The sequence below is a fragment of the Tenrec ecaudatus genome, chromosome 5 (genome assembly GCF_050624435.1).
Source record: "Tenrec ecaudatus isolate mTenEca1 chromosome 5, mTenEca1.hap1, whole genome shotgun sequence".
NCBI lineage: Eukaryota > Metazoa > Chordata > Mammalia > Afrosoricida > Tenrecidae > Tenrec > Tenrec ecaudatus.
The window spans coordinates 106,728,658-106,748,951 of NC_134534.1; the positions used below are offsets into that span (position 1 = coordinate 106,728,658).

At 43.2% G+C, this 20,294-nt stretch overlaps 1 protein-coding gene and 1 pseudogene across 1 annotated transcript; one reads left to right on the top strand and one right to left on the bottom strand.

Annotated features, from left to right (window-relative positions):
* Positions 1–929: 929 nt before the first annotated feature.
* Positions 930–2,147, top strand: LOC142448891 (putative protein FAM10A5; annotated as a pseudogene).
* A 10,079-nt stretch (positions 2,148–12,226) lies between these two features.
* Positions 12,227–14,804, bottom strand: GADD45G (growth arrest and DNA damage inducible gamma). Its single transcript, XM_075550714.1, has 4 exons — positions 14,539–14,804; positions 14,233–14,334; positions 13,936–14,149; positions 12,227–13,848 (listed from the first exon to the last, which is right to left on the bottom strand). The coding sequence occupies exons 1-4, from the start codon at positions 14,589–14,591 to the stop codon at positions 13,738–13,740; spliced, it is 480 nt and encodes a 159-aa protein (XP_075406829.1). The 5' UTR covers positions 14,592–14,804; the 3' UTR covers positions 12,227–13,737.
* Positions 14,805–20,294: the final 5,490 nt, after the last annotated feature.

A 20,294-nucleotide genomic window follows, 5' to 3' on the forward strand; every position in this document is an offset into this window, starting at 1 on the left:
ATCCTCAAAATATGTTCATCTAGAACACTATTACAAGAAACCAAGAGCGACCTCAACAAATGGAAGAATATCCCATGCTCTTGGATTGGAAGACTTAATATTGTTAAGATGTCAGTTCTGCCAAAAGCACTATATAAGTTTAATGCTATCCCGATACAATTACCATCATCTTTCTTCAAAGAAATGGAAAAAACTGATTACCAACTTCATATGGAGAGGGAAAAAAGCCCAGAATTAGCCGAGAACTCCTCAAGGAGGACACCATGGGAGGGCTTGCTTTACCTGACTTTGGCACATACTATGCAGCCAGAGTTCTCAAAACTGCATGGTATTGGTACAATGACAGATACTCAGACCAATGGAAAAGAACTGAAAACTCAGAAATAAAAGCATCAGCATACAGACAGCTGATCTTTGATAAGGGCCCCAAAAATATCAAATGGGAAGCCTCTTTAACAAGTGGTGCTGGAAAAAATGGATATCAACATGCAGAAAAATGAAGCAGGACCCTTATCTCACTCCATGCACAAGAATAAACTCAAGGTGGATCACAGACCTTGAAGTTAAACCCCAAACTATAAGGGCCATCAATGAGGGAATTGGGACCAACTTGAGAACTTTGGCACAGGGAATACACAGGCTATCAGAAATAGGGAGGGACACAAATACAGAGGAGGCATAAATTGACAAATGGGATATACTGAAGATGAAACACTTGTATACATCAAAATAATTCACCAAGAGAGTAATAAGAGAGTCCACAGACTGGGAAAACATCTTTAGCAATGGCACATCAGACAAAGGCCTTATTACTAAAATCTACAATACTCTGCTAGCTTCCAAAAAGAAAAAAACCGGCGCGGTCACGCTGATCCAGCTCCCGGACCTGGAATCAGGCCACAGCCTCCTGAGCCGCGCCCTCCGCTCCCCTCTGCCTGCCGACCATGGACCCCCGCAAAGTGAGCGAGCTGCGGACCTTCGTGAAAATGTGTAAGCAGGACCCAAGCGTTCTGCACACCGAGGAGATGCGCTTCCTGAGGGAGTGGGTGGAAGAGCTGGGTGGTAAGATACCACCTGCTACTCATAAAGCCAAATCAGAAGAAAACATCAAGGAAGAAAAAACAGATGATATGAAGACGGAGGAAAACATAAAGGCAGATGAACCATCGAGTGAGGAGAGTGACCTAGAAATTGACAATGAAGGTGTGATTGAACCAGATGCAGATGCCCCTCAGGAAATGGGAGATGAAGCTGTAGAGATAACTGAAGAGATGATGGATCAGGCAAATGACAAGAAAGTGGCTGCCATTGATGCCCTAAATGATGGTGAACTACAGAAAGCTATTGATCTATATACTGATGCCATCAAACTGAATCCTCGCCTGGCCATTCTTTATGCCAAGAGAGCCAGTGTCTTCTTCAAAGTACAGAAGCCAAATGCTGCCATCCGAGACTGGGACAGAGCCATTGAAATTAATCCCGATTCAGCTCAGCCTTACAAATGGAGAGGGAAGGCACACAGACCTTTGGGAAGAAGCTGCTCATGACCTTGCCTTTGCTTGCAAACTGGACTATGATGAAGACGCTAGTGGAATGCTGAAAGAAGTTCAGCCGAGGGCCCAGAAAATTGCAGAACATCGGAGAAAGTATGAGCGAAACGTGAAGAGAGAGATCAAAGAAAGAATAGAAAGAGTTACGCAAGCCCGGGAAGAACATGAAGGAGCCCAGAGGGAGGAAGAAGCTAGATGACAATCAGGAGCGCTACAATGGCTCCTTTCCGGGTGGCTTTCCCTGGGGGGATGCCTGGTAATTTTCCTGGAGGAATGCCTGGAATGGGAGCGGGTATGGCTGGAATGGCAGGAATGCCTGGGTTCAATGAGATTCTTAGTGATCCAGAGGTTCTTGCTGCCATGCAGGATCCAGAAGTTCTGGTGGCATTCCAGGATGTGGCCAAGAACCCAGCAAATATGTCAAAATACCAGAGTAACCCTAAGATTATGAATATCATCAGTAAATTGTCAGCCAAATTTGGAGGTCAAGCATAATACTATTTGACAAATAAAGCCCTTGCAGAAGGAAAAGCAAGCTAGAGCATTTCTTGGATGTCGCAATAATACAAACCAGTGTACCTCCGACCTTCTCATCAAGAAAGCTGGGGTGCTGCGAAGAGCACCCTCACCCTGCAACCCCAGCGCCGCTGCACATCTTACAGTTGTTTTTCACTGGGGTATTCATTCAGATCACAGTTTCCTTTTAGGAAGTACAAACTTTCTTTAAATACTTTTTAAATCTTAATACTTCAAGCAAAAGGTTGTGTTAATGCCTCCATTTTTCATTACTAATCGTTTTGGTTTTATTCCTTTGAATTGGTTGGGTACAAAGATAATGTATGGAAGATTTATCATTAACTTGAGCAAAATTAAGGCTTATCAACAGAAACAAATACAAATCATTTAAATTGATGCAAATGAATACATAAATGGCACCTTGAGGCATATTGAGTTATTTGTCCTTTTAAGTGCTTTATTTCTTCCAAAATAGATTGATTTCGATGATCAAACTTGGAACCTCACCTGTATTGTGGAAGGACCTCTGTAGGGACTGGGGGTGGTTGGCAGAATGGCAGCAGTCCTTCTACATTTAAGTAAGATGAGCCCTTTTGCAGGTAACATTAACATGTACATCTGACACTGGTGAAGGCATGGTTTCTGGAATGCTGCCGTGAAGTTGGCTTGCTTACTCTGTTCTTATCCAATATATAAAATAAAAGTTTCAGATTATTTCCAAAAAAACCAATAGCCCACTTGAAAGGTGGGCAAAGGACTTGAACAGAAATTTCACAGGGACAGAAATCCGAATGGCCAACAAACATATGAGAAAATGTTCCCAATCTTTAGCAATAAGAGAAATGCAAATTAAAACAACAATGAGGTACCGCCTGACACCCTCAAAGGTAGCCCAATTCAAAAAATCAGAAAGCAACAAGAGTTGGAGGGGCTGTGGAGAGACAGGAACTCTCATCCACTGCTGGTGGGCCTGTAAGTATGTACAGCCACTATGGAAATCAATCTGGCGATACCTAAAACAGATGGACATAGAGTTACCATATGACCCAGCAGTCCCCCTACTGGGCATATACCCAGAGGAGGCAAGAAACAAACCAAGACCAGACATCTGTGCTCCAATGTTCATTGCGGCACAGTTCACAATTGCAAGGAGCTGGAAGCAACCCAAATTTCCATCAACTGATTATTGGATTAAAAAACTGTGGTATATACATACAATAGAGTACTACGCATCACTAAAAAGTAGTGATGAACGTATGAGGCACATAGTGGCATGGGAAGAACTGGAGGAAATCATGCTAAGCGAAGTAAGTCAGACACAAAAGGACAAGTACAACATGAGCCCGCTGAGGTAAGTATTAAATTTAAAAAATGCAAAAGTGGCATAGGGGAAAAAGCTACTATATACAAACATTTTTGGGGTGAAGACTGTGTAGTATGGCAGAGACCAGACCAAAACCAGGGATGCACATGGTAGACAATGGTGGAGGAGGTGGGAAAAGGAAAATAAAAGGATGAATATAAGGAAGAAAAGGGGAGTGGGGGCATGGGGCACTAATCCACCCAAGGGGAGCGTATTGTTTATATGTCCACATGGAAAGTGGGACCAGACTTCAACCCAGTGCCGCAAGGTGTGAATGCAATATCCCGGCGTGGAGTAGGGAACCAGTGGAGAGGTCTGGGAGGCTGGCCCCAGCACCATAAATTAAGTGGATTCCTGCCCCTCCCCTGAGAAGAATTTGTTGCAAAGGACAACATTGATTCTGCAGCTCCGAGCGATGGACATATCTGATCAGAGCACACGGGAGCAGATGAAGGGGGAGGAGGAGAGAGTGGAACACAGCCTGACCCACCAGGCCGTGAGGATGATGTTCCTGAGTAGAGCAGCCAGTCCACATAGAGAACAACATGGCTGGCCCCACTATGAGACATGATGCCCCTCAGTGACTAAGTGGCGACACAGGGGACAGCACCGGAGACACAGTGTGGGAATTGCACCTGACCTGATCCCACCACACGGAGGCAAAGCACTGGGGGAGTGCAGTAGAACAGCAAGGGAATGGAGTGGCAAGGTCCCCAGGGAATGCTGAAAGTGGACTTTGGGGCCAGGGCGTGTTGCCCCAAAGACAGGACTGGAAAACACTCTTAAGGGCCAACAAACGATCCTTGAACTAACTACAAGCTTTTCTTTCGTGAAGTGTTTTGTTTTGTTCTCTGTCAGTGGTTTGTTTTTGTTGTTTTCTTGTCTGGTTATATGCTGTTGCTTTGTTTTCCTCTGTCTTGTTTTCGTGCATGTTAGTGCCTCCACAGGTCTGTCTGAATAGGACAGGCTGGATGAACTATATGGAGGAAAAACAATGGGACCAACAGTTCCGGGGGGGACTTGGGTGGAGGGAGATAGGGGGGTAAGGAAGTGGTGTCAACAAACACAGGGACAAGGGAACAACATGGGACCCAAAATGCTAGTGAGGTGGGAGTGGCAGGCCTGATGGGGAACGATCAAGGGTAAGGTTGCGTAGAGAAGAGGGATAGCTGTAGCCCAGGTGGGGATGCAGCATGGTGGTAGGGCAGGAGGAAAGTCAAGGGAGATGGAGGAAAGAGCTAGGAGTCAAGGGGCATTTATGGAGGTCTAGACAAAGACATGTACATGCAAATATATATATATGAGGATGGGGAAATAGATCTATGTGTCTATATTTATAGGTTTAGTATTAAGGTGGCGGAAGGACCTTGGGCCTCTACTCAAGCACTCCCTCAATGCATGAATACTTTCTTTAATTAAATTGGCACTCTATGATGCTCACCCTCCCAACACAACTGCTGAAGCCAAAGCGGGTGAACAAGTAAATGTGGTGAAGAAAGCTGATGGTGCCTGACATTAAAAGAGATAGTGTCTGGGGTCTTAAAGGCTTGAAGGTGAACAAGCGGCCATCTAGCTCAGAAGCAAAAAAGCCCACATGGAAGAAGCACACCGGCCAGTGCGATCACGAGGTGCCAAGGGACCAGGTATAAGGCATCATGCAAAAAAAAAAAAGATATAAGTGTGTGTATGTAGGTGTATATGTGTGTATATGTATATATGTATGAAGGGGGAAGTGCAGAGTGGAGACCCAAGGCCCAAGTGTCGGCCAATGGAGATCCCCTCATAGAGGGGTTTAGGAGAGGAGATGGGTCAGTCAGGGTGTGATGTAGTACCAATGAAGAACACAGCTTTCCCCCAGATCTTGGATGCTTCCTCCCCCCAATTATCGTGATCTGAATTCTACCTTGCAGGACTGGATGGGGCAGAGGTTGTACACTGGTGCATATGGGAGCTGGAGGCACAGGGAATCCAGGGTGGATGATACCTTCAGGACCAGGGGTGTGAGGGGCGATGTTGGGAGAGTGGAGGGTGAGTGGGTTGGAAAGGGGGAACTGATTACAGGGATCCACATGTGACCTCCTCCCTGGGAGATGGACGGCAGGGAAGGTGGGGAAGGGTGACTACGGATGGGGCAAGATATGACAAAATAACAATCTATAAATTATCAAGGGCTCATGAGGGAGGGGGGAGTGAGGAGGGAGGGGAAAAAAACAATGAGGACCTGATGCAAAGGGCTTAAGTGAAGAGCAAATGCTTTGAAAATGATTAGGGCAAAGAATGTATGGATGTGCTTTATACAATTGATGTATGTATATGTATGGATTGTGATAAGAGTTGTATGAGCCCCTAATAAAATGTAAAAAAAAGAGTTGTATGAGCCCCCAATTTAAAAAAATATGTTAATCAAACAGAGTTGAAGAGATAAATACAGTAAAAATAGAATTCCATACATCACTCTTGAGAAAAGACAGATCATAGGAAAGAAAACCTTGAAAGGCACAGAAGAACAAAATAACAACTCAGAAGAACTAACAATGATATTAGTCTCTGAGACAAATACAGAAGTCCCTTCAACAACAATGCAGTAGGAATACTTTTCCAGTGCTCATGGAACATTCTCTAGAATAAACCATATGTTGAGTCATGAAGTAAGCTCTAATAAATTTTTAAATATTGGAATCTATGCACTGTTTTCTCAGATCACAATGCTATAAAAATATAGATCAACAGTAGAATGAGCAAAAGCAAAAGAAATGCATTGAAACCAAATGACACGCTAAGAAAAACCAAGCGGGTGATGGTTGAAGTAAGTCATCACATTTTAAAAAATTATTTGAAGCAAAGGAGAAAGAAAAAACAGCACACAAACCTTTGAGACAGAGCAAAAGCAGGTATCAGAGCACAATTTATAGCAATCAACACACATATGAATAAAGAAGAGGGAACCAAAATCTAAACTTTAACCCAGCATGTGTAACAACTAGAATAGGAGCAAAACAATGAATCTGCAACAACGAAGAGAAAATAAATCATAAATATTAGAGAAGAAATAAATGAATTTGAAAACTCTTGTATGTTCATTTGTACATTTAAGATTGTTCAGTGCATGGTAGTGAAGAGACAGGAGTAAGGGCTCCCTGAAGGTATGGGAAGTGAGGGGTTGAAGGGGAAGATGGGGAGAGGGGAGTTGATAGCGTTGATGATTACATAGCCCCACGGGAATGAACAGAACTGTATGGGAAGAGAAAGGATCTATTGGAGTGAGTATGATATGTCAAAAAAAATTTATTAAAAAAATTCCAGGATAGGTAAACTTACAGAGACAGTAAGTGGACTGATGATTTCTTGGGAGTATAGCAGGGAGGTTGAGGGAAGAAGGGAAGTTAGTAATTATGGGCACAAGAAAGAAGCAAATGTCATAAAACTGTGCTGATAACTGTACAGCTCTTCTTAATATGATTGAATTAATGAATTGTATTATATAAGAATTATAAGCCAATAAAACTGTTTATAAAACAGCAACAAAAAAAACCGCTTGATATGCGTGTCTTGAGGGGGATGGGTTGTCAAAATATACCGAAGCTAGCCCTACTAGCTGATAAGGATTTCTTCCTACTAGGAGTCTCTAAATAAAAATCTCTTGTAATGCTCTTCCAAAAGTAAATATTTCCCTTGGTAAAGTAAGAACATGAATTATGGTAATAATCTTTATGGTTCTAAGGCTTATATTGAGGACTTTAATCATTTTTGTACATGGTGTGGTATATGGGTGCTGTTTTCATTCTTACTCAGGTGGAAATGCAATTTTTCCAGCACCATGTATTGAAAAGTTCAATTTTTACCCACAGTGTGTTTCAGTCCTTGGTCAAGAATCAGTGTCTAAGTAAGAAATCAATGTGTACAAAGCAACATCTCATGGATTGCAGCTCACAGTTTGTCTCTATGCACACAAACTCCTCATAGCAACAGTATCTCTGTATTTACAACAGTATTCTATTTCATTGTAAAAGTTAGTTGTTATCCATGCAATTGCCTTATACCCCAGGGGGGGTAATTGATGATTTTTTTTTCTTTTTGTTTCTTTGGTTTATTGTTTTTCTTTTTTCTTTTTGGTTTGTTTTTGTTGTTGTTTTGTTTTTAAAATCATTTTATTGGGTCTCATACAACTCTTATCACAACCCATGCATACATCAATTGAATAAAGCATCTTTATACATTCATTGTCCTCATCATTCTCAAAATTCGCCTTCCACTTGGGTTCCTGGAATCAGCTCATTTTCATTTTTCCCTCCCCCTCCTTCCCTGCTCTCCCCTCCCTCATGAACCCTTACTAATTTATAAATTATTATTTTATCTTATCTTACACTGTCCGGCGTCTCCCTTCACCCCCCTTTCCTGTTGCCCATCCCCCAGAGAGGAGGTTATATGTAGATCCCCAAGATCGGTTCCCCCTTTCTACACCCCCTTCCCTCCCAATATCGCCACTTTCACCACTGGTCCTGAGGTGTTCACCTGTCCTAGATTCCCTGTGTTTCCAGATCCCAACTGTACCGTTGTGCATCCTCTGGTCTAACCAGGTTTGCAAGGTAGAATTGGGATCATGATAGTTGAGGAGGAGGAAGCATTTAAGAACTAGAGGAAGTTTGTGAGTTTCATTATGTTTTGTTGTTGTTATTGTTGTTCTTGTGAATTTTTGTTTTTTTTTCATAATACATACAACCGCCAGAGTTAAACCAGATTTGTTTATAACCCAAGGACAAGCAGATGGATTCTGAATTCCTGCTTAACTCTAGCCCCAGTCCAAGAACAGTTAGTTCTTATAAAGTGACCCTGCTCAATACTCACCTTCATGAAATGATGACCAAAGATAAGCATGCTACAGCAAAGGGTGGTGCCGGGCTATCAATTGGAATAGTGTCTGGGGTCTTAAAGGCTTGTATTAAAAGAAGCAGCCATGCAACTGAGGTATCAACTAGGTCTGTATTGAAGAACACCAGACTGTATAGTCCAAAGATGACAATAACAAAATCCAAATATGATAAAGTGGAAAATATCAAAGTTTACATTGTGAACATCCCAATTTGTAGAAGGCTATGGAGAACAGTAGGAGACCAAAATCCATCTGCAACTTATCTAGTCAGGTACTCTGGCTGATCCCTTCTAGCCACAGGTGAGGTACTAAAACAGCTCTTCTGTCAGACAGAAATTATTGTAAACTTGATTGTGGTGGACGGAACTATGGTATAATATAATTGGTCAGTTGACCTCCCTGTTGACTCAACCTGAATTTGCTCTAGACTCAAATATTTTCCACTTGTTCCAAGACAGAAATTTATTCTATAGCCTTTTAAATATTGATGGTAGTCTTTTATTTCTTACTCTGTATTTGTACTTTTATCTGTAGGTTATTATTTTCTTCTGGCTGTTTTTTTCTATTGTTTCTGTTGGACTTCCCTGTTTGTGGCACACAGAGTGGATGCATAGAGACAATAACTGATGCCATGGTCTATCAGGAATGTGGAGAGGGTGGGGGTGGGAATGGTGAAGAGATTTGGGAGCAACAGTGAATTGAGGAGGGAGGAGGTTAGCACTAGAACTAATTTGGATGATGTACATATAACTCTTTTTTAAAAGCGACTTAACAATGGAAGCATATGATATATGAATACTGTATCAAGAAAACTACTAAAAAAAGAAAAAGAAACCAAACATGATCAATGGTTCCACTGGGTGAAGGAGCAAGAGTTGTGGCCTAAAGGGCATTGAGTTTATGTTAATGCTAGTAGAACAATTTTGAAAAGGATATCAATGATGGTTGTACAAGATAAAGAGTATAATCAATGGCACTGAATTATACCTGTAGAAGTTATGGAATTGGAAGAATGTCTTGCATATATTTTAACTGCAATTAGAGAAAATAATTATGTGATGAGTACGAGGAAGAAGAAATGTTCTAGAACTGTATGTGATGATTATTTTACAACTCTTCTTGATGAAATTGAATTATTATATTGTATGTGAAGTGCTAATAAATCTGTCTTTAAAAATCAGGTGTCTATAGGGGCTGGGTTGTATTTCTGTGTTCTCTGGTTTAGTTCATTGGCCTAAAAACCTATCGTTGTTCCAATACCAAGCTGTTTTAATAACCGTGACTGTACAATAGGTTTCGAAATTTGGGACTGAAAGGCTTCCTACTTCACTTTTTAGTAGTGTTTTGTTTACCCTGGGTTTTGATCCTTCCATATAAAGTTAGTGATTTATTTCTTCATTTCTTTGAAAGACTTGGACTGGGACTTGGACTGGAACTGCACTGACTTTATGCTGAGTGGATGAGCTGTTGAATGCAAAGTTGATGATCTAGAGTTCATAATTCAAAAAACTATTTTAAAAATTAAATAAATAAAATGTTTGAGAATAAAGACGTCGCTTTGAGACCTAGGGTGTATCTGATCCACAGTATTTTCAATCATTTCATAAGCATGTGGAAGCTAGTGAATAAGTAAGACCAAAGGAAAAAAAATGATTATTTTAGTGTGAAAACCTTTTTCTTGACTTTTTATAATAGTCATCTCATACAATATTTGCCTTTTTGTGATTGACTTATTTCACTCAGCATAATGTCCTCCAGGCTCATCTATGTTATCATGTGTTTCACACATTCATTGTTATCTTTAGTATTGCATAGTATGTATGTATGTTTATCCACTTTTCTTTTTTGTTGTTGTTTTTTTTATTAATCGTTTTATTAGGGGCTCATACAACTCTTATCACAATCCATGCATGCATCAATTGTGTGAAGCACCTTTGTGCATTCATTGCCCTCATCCTTCTCAAAACATTTGCTCTGCACTTAGGCCCCTGGCCTCAGCGCCTCATCTTTTCCACATTTCTATTGATGGTATTTTAATTGTTTTCATCTTCTGCCTATTGTGAATAGTGCTGCATGCAAGTATCTAGTCATGTCACAGTTCCTGTTTTCTTAGAATAGATATCAACCATTAGAATTGCTGGATCATATGATAATTCTATATCTAACTTTTCAGGGAACTGCCAGCCATTTCCACAATAGTTCTACCATTTTACAACCCCGCCATCAATAGATGAGGGTTGGCTGTTAAAGTATTACCACAAACGGTCAGCAGTACTTTCTACAAGTAAGTCATTACGTTAACTTCATGAATTTGCTCAACATACCTTTATAATTAGCAAGCATTACCACAAAAGTTCACTGTGAGTCTGAATCAGAATTGACTGCATGATGCACAACAGCATTGGTAATTGCCAAAGTACCCTCTGGAGTACTTCACGTAATAGGATTGACGAATTTTTGCTAAACTATTCAGACATTAACACAATATATTAAACATGACCCCTTGGGCCTAACCCCATATCTAAGTATGCTTCTTTTTGTTTTTGTTTTTTTACTCCTTGAAAATGCTGCTAGTCTCAGGGGGTCAGACAGGAGTCCTGTAGCAAATTCTAGTAAGACAGAATCAAGTCTTCCCAAGGCCTCAACCAGCCACAAATTCTACCCATTTGTGTTCATTATGGTGTGTTATGACATAATGATGGCTATGTGTAAAACCCACCACCACCAGACTTTTCCTCTATGAGGAAACACTTAGGACTTTTAGTAGGTGCTAGGTAAAACATTAATGAAAATTAGCACACAAATAACTGAGTTACTTTTTTGGACCTTAATCTAATCCAGAAAATATTTTCAAGAGGTGAATAAGACACTTTCATTAAGGGAAAACTAATCCAGCATTCTGGTCTCATTTTTTTCTGATAATATTTTGACAATTTGCAGAGAACTTAAAAAGCAGCACCCCAAAAAGCCAATCCACCACCCAGCGCTGCTAAGTCAGGAGAATTGACTTCTGAGGACAACATCTTTCCTCCTTTCCCCAGATGTCAGGTGGACAGTGTGGCAACCTGGCAGCCTGGCCTACAGGAATAGTTGTATGCATCAACATTCCTCTGCAGAGGGTGACTGCATAGTTTGGCAAAGGATGCAAAATCATCAAAACACTGATTTCATTAAAATGGCAGACATAGCCAGATGACTTTTTCCTTGATTTGTCTGAAAGAATGGCTTTCTTAAATGATTTTTAACCATATTTCTTCACTGAATCTTTACATGGAATTGTGAATAGCCAATTGATACAGGTCTGATGTAGGAAAAGAAAACCCAAAAGAGTAGGTAACAGATGCTAGCCTCATTATGAATTGCTCATTTCTATTTGCTTCTTTCCTTTTTTTCTTCTTCAAAGTTTTAGTGGGATCTTTTAAATTTTATCAAATGCCCTCATTAGCATTGGTGTCCCCTATAGCAGTAACTGATGGTGTCACTTCCCTCCCCTGGACCACCTCTTGTTCCAAACTGTAGAGAAGTAGTAGTAATTGGTAGTGTTTGTAGTGGTTACAAATTGGGCTGCAATCTGCAAGGTCAGGGGTTCAAAACCACCTGCAGCTCCATGGGAGAAAGACTGGGCTTTCTACTACCCAAAACAGTTACAGTCTGGGAAACCCACAGGAGGTGACTGTGAGTCAGCATTGATTTAAAGGCAATGAGAGAGAATGAGTAATGTTTATTATCAATTTAAATCACAAGTTAATATAATTGTAAATTCCTTAAATGCAGTATATTTGGTTATATGATTGCTACAACATAACTTTTATAAAATTGTTCATCAAATTACATTAGTTACATCACTGATGATTGAGTGGAAGCATTTTTAATTTTTTCATTTTCTTTTATATTTAGGTTCTCAAATAAGGTATTGATTTAGATTCATAAATATTACAGTATCACAGCATTGTAGCTGAACACCAGAGAATTGTAACATTTTATAAAACCATGAGCTAAGCAACAAAAACAAATGCAAGTGCTTGAAGCAAGTGCTGACAAAACCATGTGATTCAAAGTATCACTGTAATTAGGTAATAGTGACAACTCTGATGAGAATGCATTCGAAGGTTCAAAAAGTAAATTAGCTGGGCCTTCAGCTTTGCTAAGTATATTTGATACATGCAAACTGAGTTTATAGAAACGTTTTTCATTGTAACTACCAGGATTTTTATATAAAATGATTCCAGCTGGAAACAACCATTTTGGGGTCATTGGTAACATCCCCTCCAACAATGGTCTGCACCTTCCCCCACTTCCCTTAGTTACACTGCTGTCCTATCACGGTCTTGACATAAGGGTGACTCACACTTAAATATCGTCACCAAGCGTCACACTTGATATTAATTTGGCCCAATTCCTTGTATCAGAATTTTAAAGAGAAACTCTCTATTAGCATAGTCTACCACCATCCTTCCTCTCGGGACCACAAAGGGCAGCTCCTGCAGACTGCAGGCACATTGTGCACCCGGAGGCTGACTGATGCAGCCCTGCGCAAGGTTCAGATAAGCAGCTGTCAGAAAGAAGAGAGCGGTGGGGGAGGGGAGGAAACAGGGAGAGGCGAGCCTTTAGCTCCAGCCCTAACTGCTTATCAAGTGTGCTGCTTTGCATTTTAAATTTTTTCCTAAAAAGAAATAAATAGCGAATGGAACTCCAAGCTCCACAACCGTTGACCAACGCATCCTACCCCCAAATCTAAGGCCCCAGTGCCTATACTGTGCCCAACAGCAAAACAGGAACCAGCAGTTCCAAGTTTTAGTAATCATCTGAAACCTTGACGCCTACCATCCCCAGCAAAAAAAAAAAGACTCTCTTGCCCTCAATAACGAAAATGAATTGGTTTCGGAACGTTTATTGTAAATTCAAAGCTTCCATAGCAGCAACCTTTAAAACAATGTATGCATAACCTGGATCTGTATTTTCAAGGCGGTTCATGTCTGCTGAGTTCGTCACAGACCTTGTCACTGAATAAATTCCACAGTCGCCTCGCCTTTCTCCTAGGTTCCTTTGGGTGCGGCTGAGTCATGTCTGAGCCAGTCCTCCTTTCCTACGGTGTGCAGCCTCTCTCTCTCTCTCTCTCTCTCTCTCTCTCTCTCTCTCTCTCTCTCTCTCTCTCTCTCTCTCTCTCTCTCTCTCTCTCTCTCTCTCTCTGCAGTTTCGGACACGTGCAAAGTGCCTCAGCTTCAGGTGGACCCTCACCTTCCCAGGTCCTCTCCGCCAAGCTCGGGGCCCCCCACCCCGATCCTGCTGGCCTCTCCGCAACGCCACGGCCTGCTAGTCCAACGACTCATGCCGACTCCCGCCTCCCTCCGGGGGGCCGGATCCCGAGACCCAATCACTCGCTAGGCCCTCGGTGAGTCGCGCCAGGTTGATCAGACCAACGTCCCTGTGCTGGGTCGTCACTCCGGGAGGGGAATACTAGGCACCCAGTCATTGACGCTGCGGCTCTCCTCGCAGAACAAGTTGAGCTTCTCCAAGGCGGGATCCTTCCATGCGTGCTCATTGGGATTCTGCGGAGAGAAGGCACAATCAAGGTCAACCTGGCTGCAAGGAGAGGGGCCGGCCGAACCGGGGCAAACAACTGGGCCAGCACTTACTGAGATAAGGATGCAGTGCAGGTCGCCCGGTGCCCCCTTCTCCTCCCCGGTGCCCACGATCGCCGCCAGCCGCTGCACATTCCCGACACGCACAATGTCAATGTCGTTCTCGCAGCAGAACGCCTGGATGAGCGTGAAGTGGATCTGCAGGGCGATGTCGCCCTCATCCTCCTCGTCCGCGGCCAGCACGCAGAAAGTCACGTTGTCGGGGTCCCTGTGCGGGCAGACGGAGCGAGGTCAGAGCCTGCCCAGGCTGGATCTCGCAGCCACCTCCCCCCTTCGGGGCGGCATACTCACACGTTCAGGACCTTGGCAGACTCGTAGACGCCAGCAGTAAGGCAGCCCTGTCGCAGGGCAGACAGCAGTAGCTCGTGCAGCGCCTTCCCGGCACTCTGCTTCCTGCCAGCAACCAGAGACTCCGTGAGCAGGGCACGGCGATCCCGTGGCGGGAGCCCCTTCCCCCCACCAAGCATCGCCCCCTCGGGTCCCCGAGCCAGGCGCAGCGGGCTCCTGCTTCCCGTGGGCCCTGCGGACCGAACTCGGCTCGGCAGAGCCAAGCCCGCCTCTCCGTTCCCCCAAACCCGGCTCTTTGCGGGGACTCACCTGCCGGTGCTTTCCGGCAAGGTCTCCTGGCCACGGACTTCCTCCAAAGTCATGGTCCAAGCGTGCCGAGCAAGTTATCCACCAAAGTCCGAGAAGACGAAATCGCACACGCCAGCGACGCACAGCGGGGCCGGAGCAGCCAGCCGCGCAGCTAGGAGAGGGAACTGCCAAGGACGAGCGCCCCAGAGCCAGAACACTCTTATATAGCTCGGGCGAGCCGAGCACCACCAGCTGGCGCAAGGCTACCGGCGATTGGCCCCGGTCGGCTTTCTGATGCAAATGAATCGGTGGGCAGGCTAGGTTCCTGCCAGAAGGCCAAAGGGGGTTGGGGGCGTGGAGATCACAATGCCTCGACTCTGCCTCTTTTGTCAGGGTGTTGTTACTAGGCAGACTGCAGCCTGCAGAATTCATCTCACCCTCTTTCTTCTCCCTTAGATCCTTAAAAGGAAATGGAAGGTTTAAACGTGCATCTATTTGCTAATAGGAAGCTGTCCTTTGTGAAACACACCTGTGGAGACGTAAAACTATTTTTGTATGTACTTTATTTATGTGTTGGCTACCTTTCTGTGTGTTCTTTTCTTTTGGCGTTCATAAACTGGAAGTTAAAGTCAAAGCACGCATCGCTGCTCCTCAGCTTGCAGGCAGCAAGCATCCTCTTAACTGCTCCCGGAGTTAGAGGTTGGTCATTGCGACGTCCGTTTAATCCTTTCGACAGGAGTGCAGACTGGAAGGCCCCAGCAAACTTCTGCTCCGGCAGCGCAGGGGGCCCAGGCCACAGAGCAGATTGCTGACGGCACACGCGGCTCGTTTGCATTTCTATGGAGGACACACAATAGCTGAGGTCTGGCGTGTGGCGGCTTGGAATTGGGACAATTGGGGCTTTCTCTTCATAGCAACACTGTCCACCTGCTGTCGTGTGGGGCTGTTCAGGGGCCCCGCCAGCTCCTGGGGACCTCAAAGCTGCTGTGGCACGAGAGCCAGGGGCCTGTTCTCCTTTCTTTGGGCGGTGCTTCCCGTGGCCCACGCTGCTGCCGCCCGGGCATTCTCCCACTCTCTTCGTCTTTACCCTGGGTTGACCAACCGCACTGCACTGGGCCTGGACGTTTTCGATGATAATCAGAACGGACAGTCTAATGCAGCTGCACCAGTTGAAAGGAATTTGACAGTACAGAAGGTCGTCCCGGGATGCTGTTATGACCCTGCCTCCCCACTGGCCCAGCCCCTACAGCCTGGGCATACGGGGCAATCAGGGGGCGGGGCCAATAGAACACATGGAGACGCGGGCATCTGAGGAGTTTGGGGCTCATGGTTCGGGAATCTTTTTTCCCCGGAACGCCCCCTAGAGACCAGTCACAAATATCCTGAATCCCTTCCACCTTCCATTGCCCTTTTGAGACAAAGACAGTCTTTCCTTTTCCTTTGCTTCTGGTCCCAGGTCATCAAGCTGCCATAGCCGCCCCCATCTGCCTGAGTCCCTGAGAAACTATGGAGGGGGGTGGGGGGATGCAGAAAGAGACTCCCACACGTGCACAACCCTTAATATATTATTTTGAAAAGTTTACCATTAAGTTTATTATTACTTATTATTTAATAATATATTGTTATGAAAAGTTTACCATTAATTACATATATACCAGTTCAGGAGCCCTGATTATGTGGTTATTCGAGCATTTGGCTGCTAGCCACAAGGTCAAAGCCTTGGAAACCCTGTGAGGCAGTTCTACCCGGTCCTATAGAGAATCCTTATGAGTCAAACTTGATAGTAGTGATTTTGAGTTGAGGTTTTCTTAGTACATACCAGTGTTGAGGACCCCTGGTGATGTTGTGTTTGAAACCACCAGCCACTGGGCAAAGTTGAGCCTTTCTACACCGGTAAAGAGTCACCGACTCGGAAACCAACAGGGGCAGTTCTCCTCTGTCTCACAGGGTCACCGTGAGTCAGAACTGACTCCATGGCAGTGAGATGACGAGCGCTTGAGTCCAATCCATTTGCACAACCCAGGGGATCCTACAAGCTTTCTTCAGGAATAGAATAATAAGACTAAAAGTGAACTTGAACGAGTTTAAAAGAAACTAATGACATTTGGCCTCGTTTAACCTGCACTTCCATGAGTCCAACCATTAAGCTCACTACTTTGGGTCACATTTTTCTATGCCCTCTTGATACATACACCGGGCACCCTCCGTTGGTTCCCTTTCTTCTTAGGGGAGGTCTGGAACCCTTGAGATCAGGCAGTGAATAGATCCAGGGGTTCGCTGAACCTGAATAATGGATAACAAAAGCAATGAGTGATTTCTCACTTTAAAAAGAATGATGATAGCTATCTTTTGTAAACTTCAGACTTTCTCCAGGTGAGTGGTGAATATACAATGCAGTTCTAAACTTCATAAAGACAATGTTTTATTCTCCTGAGCACATTGCTTGGAGGGTACTGTGTATGTCCATTGAAAAGTGTAGAACCAGCAAATGTACAAATGTACTTGACACAATGGATGTATATGGAGTGTGATCAGGGTTGTATGAGCCCCCAATATAATAATTTTTTGAAATAAAGGAAAGTGTAGAGCCCAGAGTGGTTGGCCTTATAGCGGAGCACAAGAAAAGCAGGACTCGGGTGCTCGACTTCATTGTTTTGTTTTTAGCTTTTTATTTTGATTTGCCATGGGGAGTAATGCTGCACTGAGCATGGATGTGCTTATATCTATTTGTGTCACAGCTCTTCTTTCTTCAAGATATGTCTTTTTTTGTATGTGTGCTTAGTAGAGTTTATTTCTTAAAGAATTGGAAGGGCCATATTATTACATTATATGGATTGTACAAATAATATCCTACAATAATAATACTAATCAACTAGTTATCATTACTTACTGATTGATTGATATAAAATACGAATGTTGAAAAGCAAGGATGTTAATTTGAGAACGAAGATGTGCCACAACCAAGCCATGGTATTTTCAATTGCCTCCTGTGCATGTGAAAGTTGGACAGTGAAGAAGAAAGACCAAAGGAGAATCCATGCATTTGAATTATAGTTTTGGTGAAGAAAGGCGAGCGTACCTTGCACTGTCAACAGAACAAACAAATTGGTCAAGGAACAAGTAGAGCCAGAACGCCTTAGAGACAAGGATGGCAAGATTTCATCTTATGTACTTGAGATTTGTTATCTATCAGGAGAGACCAGTCTATGGAGAAGGATACCTTGGTTGGTAAAGTAGAAGGGCAATAATAAAGAGGAAGATCCTCAAGAAGATGGATTAACACTGTGGCTGCAACAATGGGCTCAAACATAAGGGCAATTGTGAAGATGACAGAGGACCAAGCAATGTTTCATTCTGTTGTGCATCGGGTCATTATGAATCTCAAGCACCTCGACAGCACATACGCTTAGGCATTTTTACAATTGTTTGAAATCGTAGTGCTCCATTTGAATGAAAAATATTACATATTAGTGTTAGTGGAATCCCATGGATGGTTATATTTCAAGAGTCCATCTTTTGTCGGGGAAGTGAAAATTACCAGACACAAATGATGTAACAAAATTCAATGATTTTCAAGAACCATATTTAAAGTACTGATAGTATATCTCTTTTCTGTTATGACTAAAGCTCTATGATTGTCATAATGTCTGTTGCCATCAAGTGAAACCTAAGGCATCTAGACCCTATAGGACAGACTATAATTGGCTTTCCTCTTATGGAGGGAAGAATGTCATATATTTCTCCAGTAGAGCAGCTCATGGTGCCCAGGGGGTCACCATGAATTAGCAGTGACTCAAAGGCAGTGGATATGGTTCTGGGTTACTATAAAGTAACAGAGTGAGAAAACTTTGGTTACTAACCATTAGAAGAGTGTTAACATTACACCATGCTATCTCTGGAATTTACTCAATTTTCAAAAATTATTTTGACAATGCACATATTTTAAGATCCAGAGAAGGATACTAAGGGAGAATATGATATTATAGAATTCAAAAAATAAAATTAAATATTGCTTGACTGTGAAACTAATGAGGAAATTATATTAGCTACACTAAATAGTTCCTAAATCATTTCTTTTCAATAAAAAAGGGAACGGATATCATCATACCCGCAGTATAATAGTAGATGTTGAGTTAGGTGTCAGCAATGTCCTCTGCTCTCATCTTTGCATCCATCATTAAGATGTAGACTTACACTGCATGGGAGAAAGATGAGGCCTTTCTACTCCCATAAAACGTCAGTATCAGAAACCTATAGGGGGAGTTCTAACTTATCCTACAGGGTCACTAAGTGAATGAACTTGATGGCAGTAGAGTTTTTGTTTGTATTTATATATTTTTTGTTGTTGTTGTTGGATTCATTTTTTTTCTTCTCTTTTCTTCTTTTACATTTTATTAGGGACTCCAACAACTCTTACCACAATCCATACATATACATACATCAATTGTATAAAGCACATCCATACATTCCCTGCCCCAATCATTCTCAAGGCATTTGCTCTCCACTTAAGCCCCTTGCATCAGGTCCTCTTTTTTTCCCCCCCTCCCTCCCCTTTCCCCCATCCCTCATATGCCCTTGGTAATTTATACCTCGTTATTTTGTCATATCTTGCCCTATCCGGGGTCTCCCTTCCCCCCTTCTCTGCTGTCCCTCTCCCAGGGAAGAGGTCACATGTGGCTCCTTGTAATCAGTTCCCCCTTTCCAACCCACTCACCCTCCACTCTCCCAGCATCGTCCCTCACACCCTTGGTCCTGAAGGTATCATCCACCCTGGATTCCCTGTACCTCCAACCCTCATATGTACCAGTGTACAACCTCTGTCCTATCCAGCCCTGCAAGGTAGAATTTGGATCATGGTAGTTGGGGGGAGGAAGCATCCAGGATCTGGGGGAAAGCTGTGTTCTTCATCGATACTACCTCACACCCTAATTAACCCATCTCCTCTCCTAAGCCCCTCTATGAGGGGATCTCCATTGGCCGACACTTGGGCCTTGGGTCTCCACTCTGCACTTCCCCCTTCATTTAATATAATATATATATACACATACATATATACATATACACATATATACACATACATACACACACTTATATCTTTTTTTTTTTTTGCATGATGCCTTATATCTGGTCCCTTGGGCACCTCGTGATCGCACTGGCTGGTGTGCTTCTTCCATGTGGGCTTATTTACTTCTGAGCGAGATGGCCGCTTGTTCACCTTCAAGCCTTTAAGACCCCAGACACTATCTCTTTTGATAGCCGGGCACCATCAGCTTTCTTCACCACATTTGCTTGTGCACCCATTTGTCTTCAGCGATCCTATCATGGAGGTGTGCAGTCAATGATATGATTTTTTGTTCTTTGATGCCTGGTAACTGATCCCTTTGGGACCACTCGATCACAAAGGCTGGTGTGTTCTTCCATGTGGACTTTGTTGCTTCTGAGCTAGATGGCCGCTTGTTTATCTTCAAGCCTTTAAGACCCCAGTCACTATCTCTTTTGATAGCCGGGCACCATCAGCTTTCTTCACCACATTTACTTGTTCACCACTTTGGCTCCAGCCGTTGTGTCGGGAGAGTGAGCATCAGAGTTCCAATTTAATAAAAGAAGGTATTCATGCATAGAGGGAGTGTTTGAGTAGAGGCCCAAGGTCCTTCCGCCACCTTAATACTTGACCTATAAATATAGACACAAAGATCTATTTCCCCAACCTCCTATATATATTTGCATGTACCTGTCTTTGTCTAGACCTCCATGAATGCCCTTTGACTCCTAGCTCT

Bases quoted from the DNA above. Each gene is read 5' to 3' on its own strand.
- GADD45G (XM_075550714.1), bottom strand. From the start codon at position 14,591: ATGACTTTGGAGGAAGTCCGTGGCCAGGAGACCTTGCCGGAAAGCACC. The intron at 14,335-14,538 runs GTGAGTCCCCGC...GGTTGCTGGCAG, and splicing joins TTGCCGGAAAGCACCGGCAG to GAAGCAGAGTGCCGGGAAGG. The intron at 13,849-13,935 runs GTAAGTGCTGGC...TTCTCTCCGCAG, and splicing joins TGCACTGCATCCTTATCTCA to AATCCCAATGAGCACGCATG.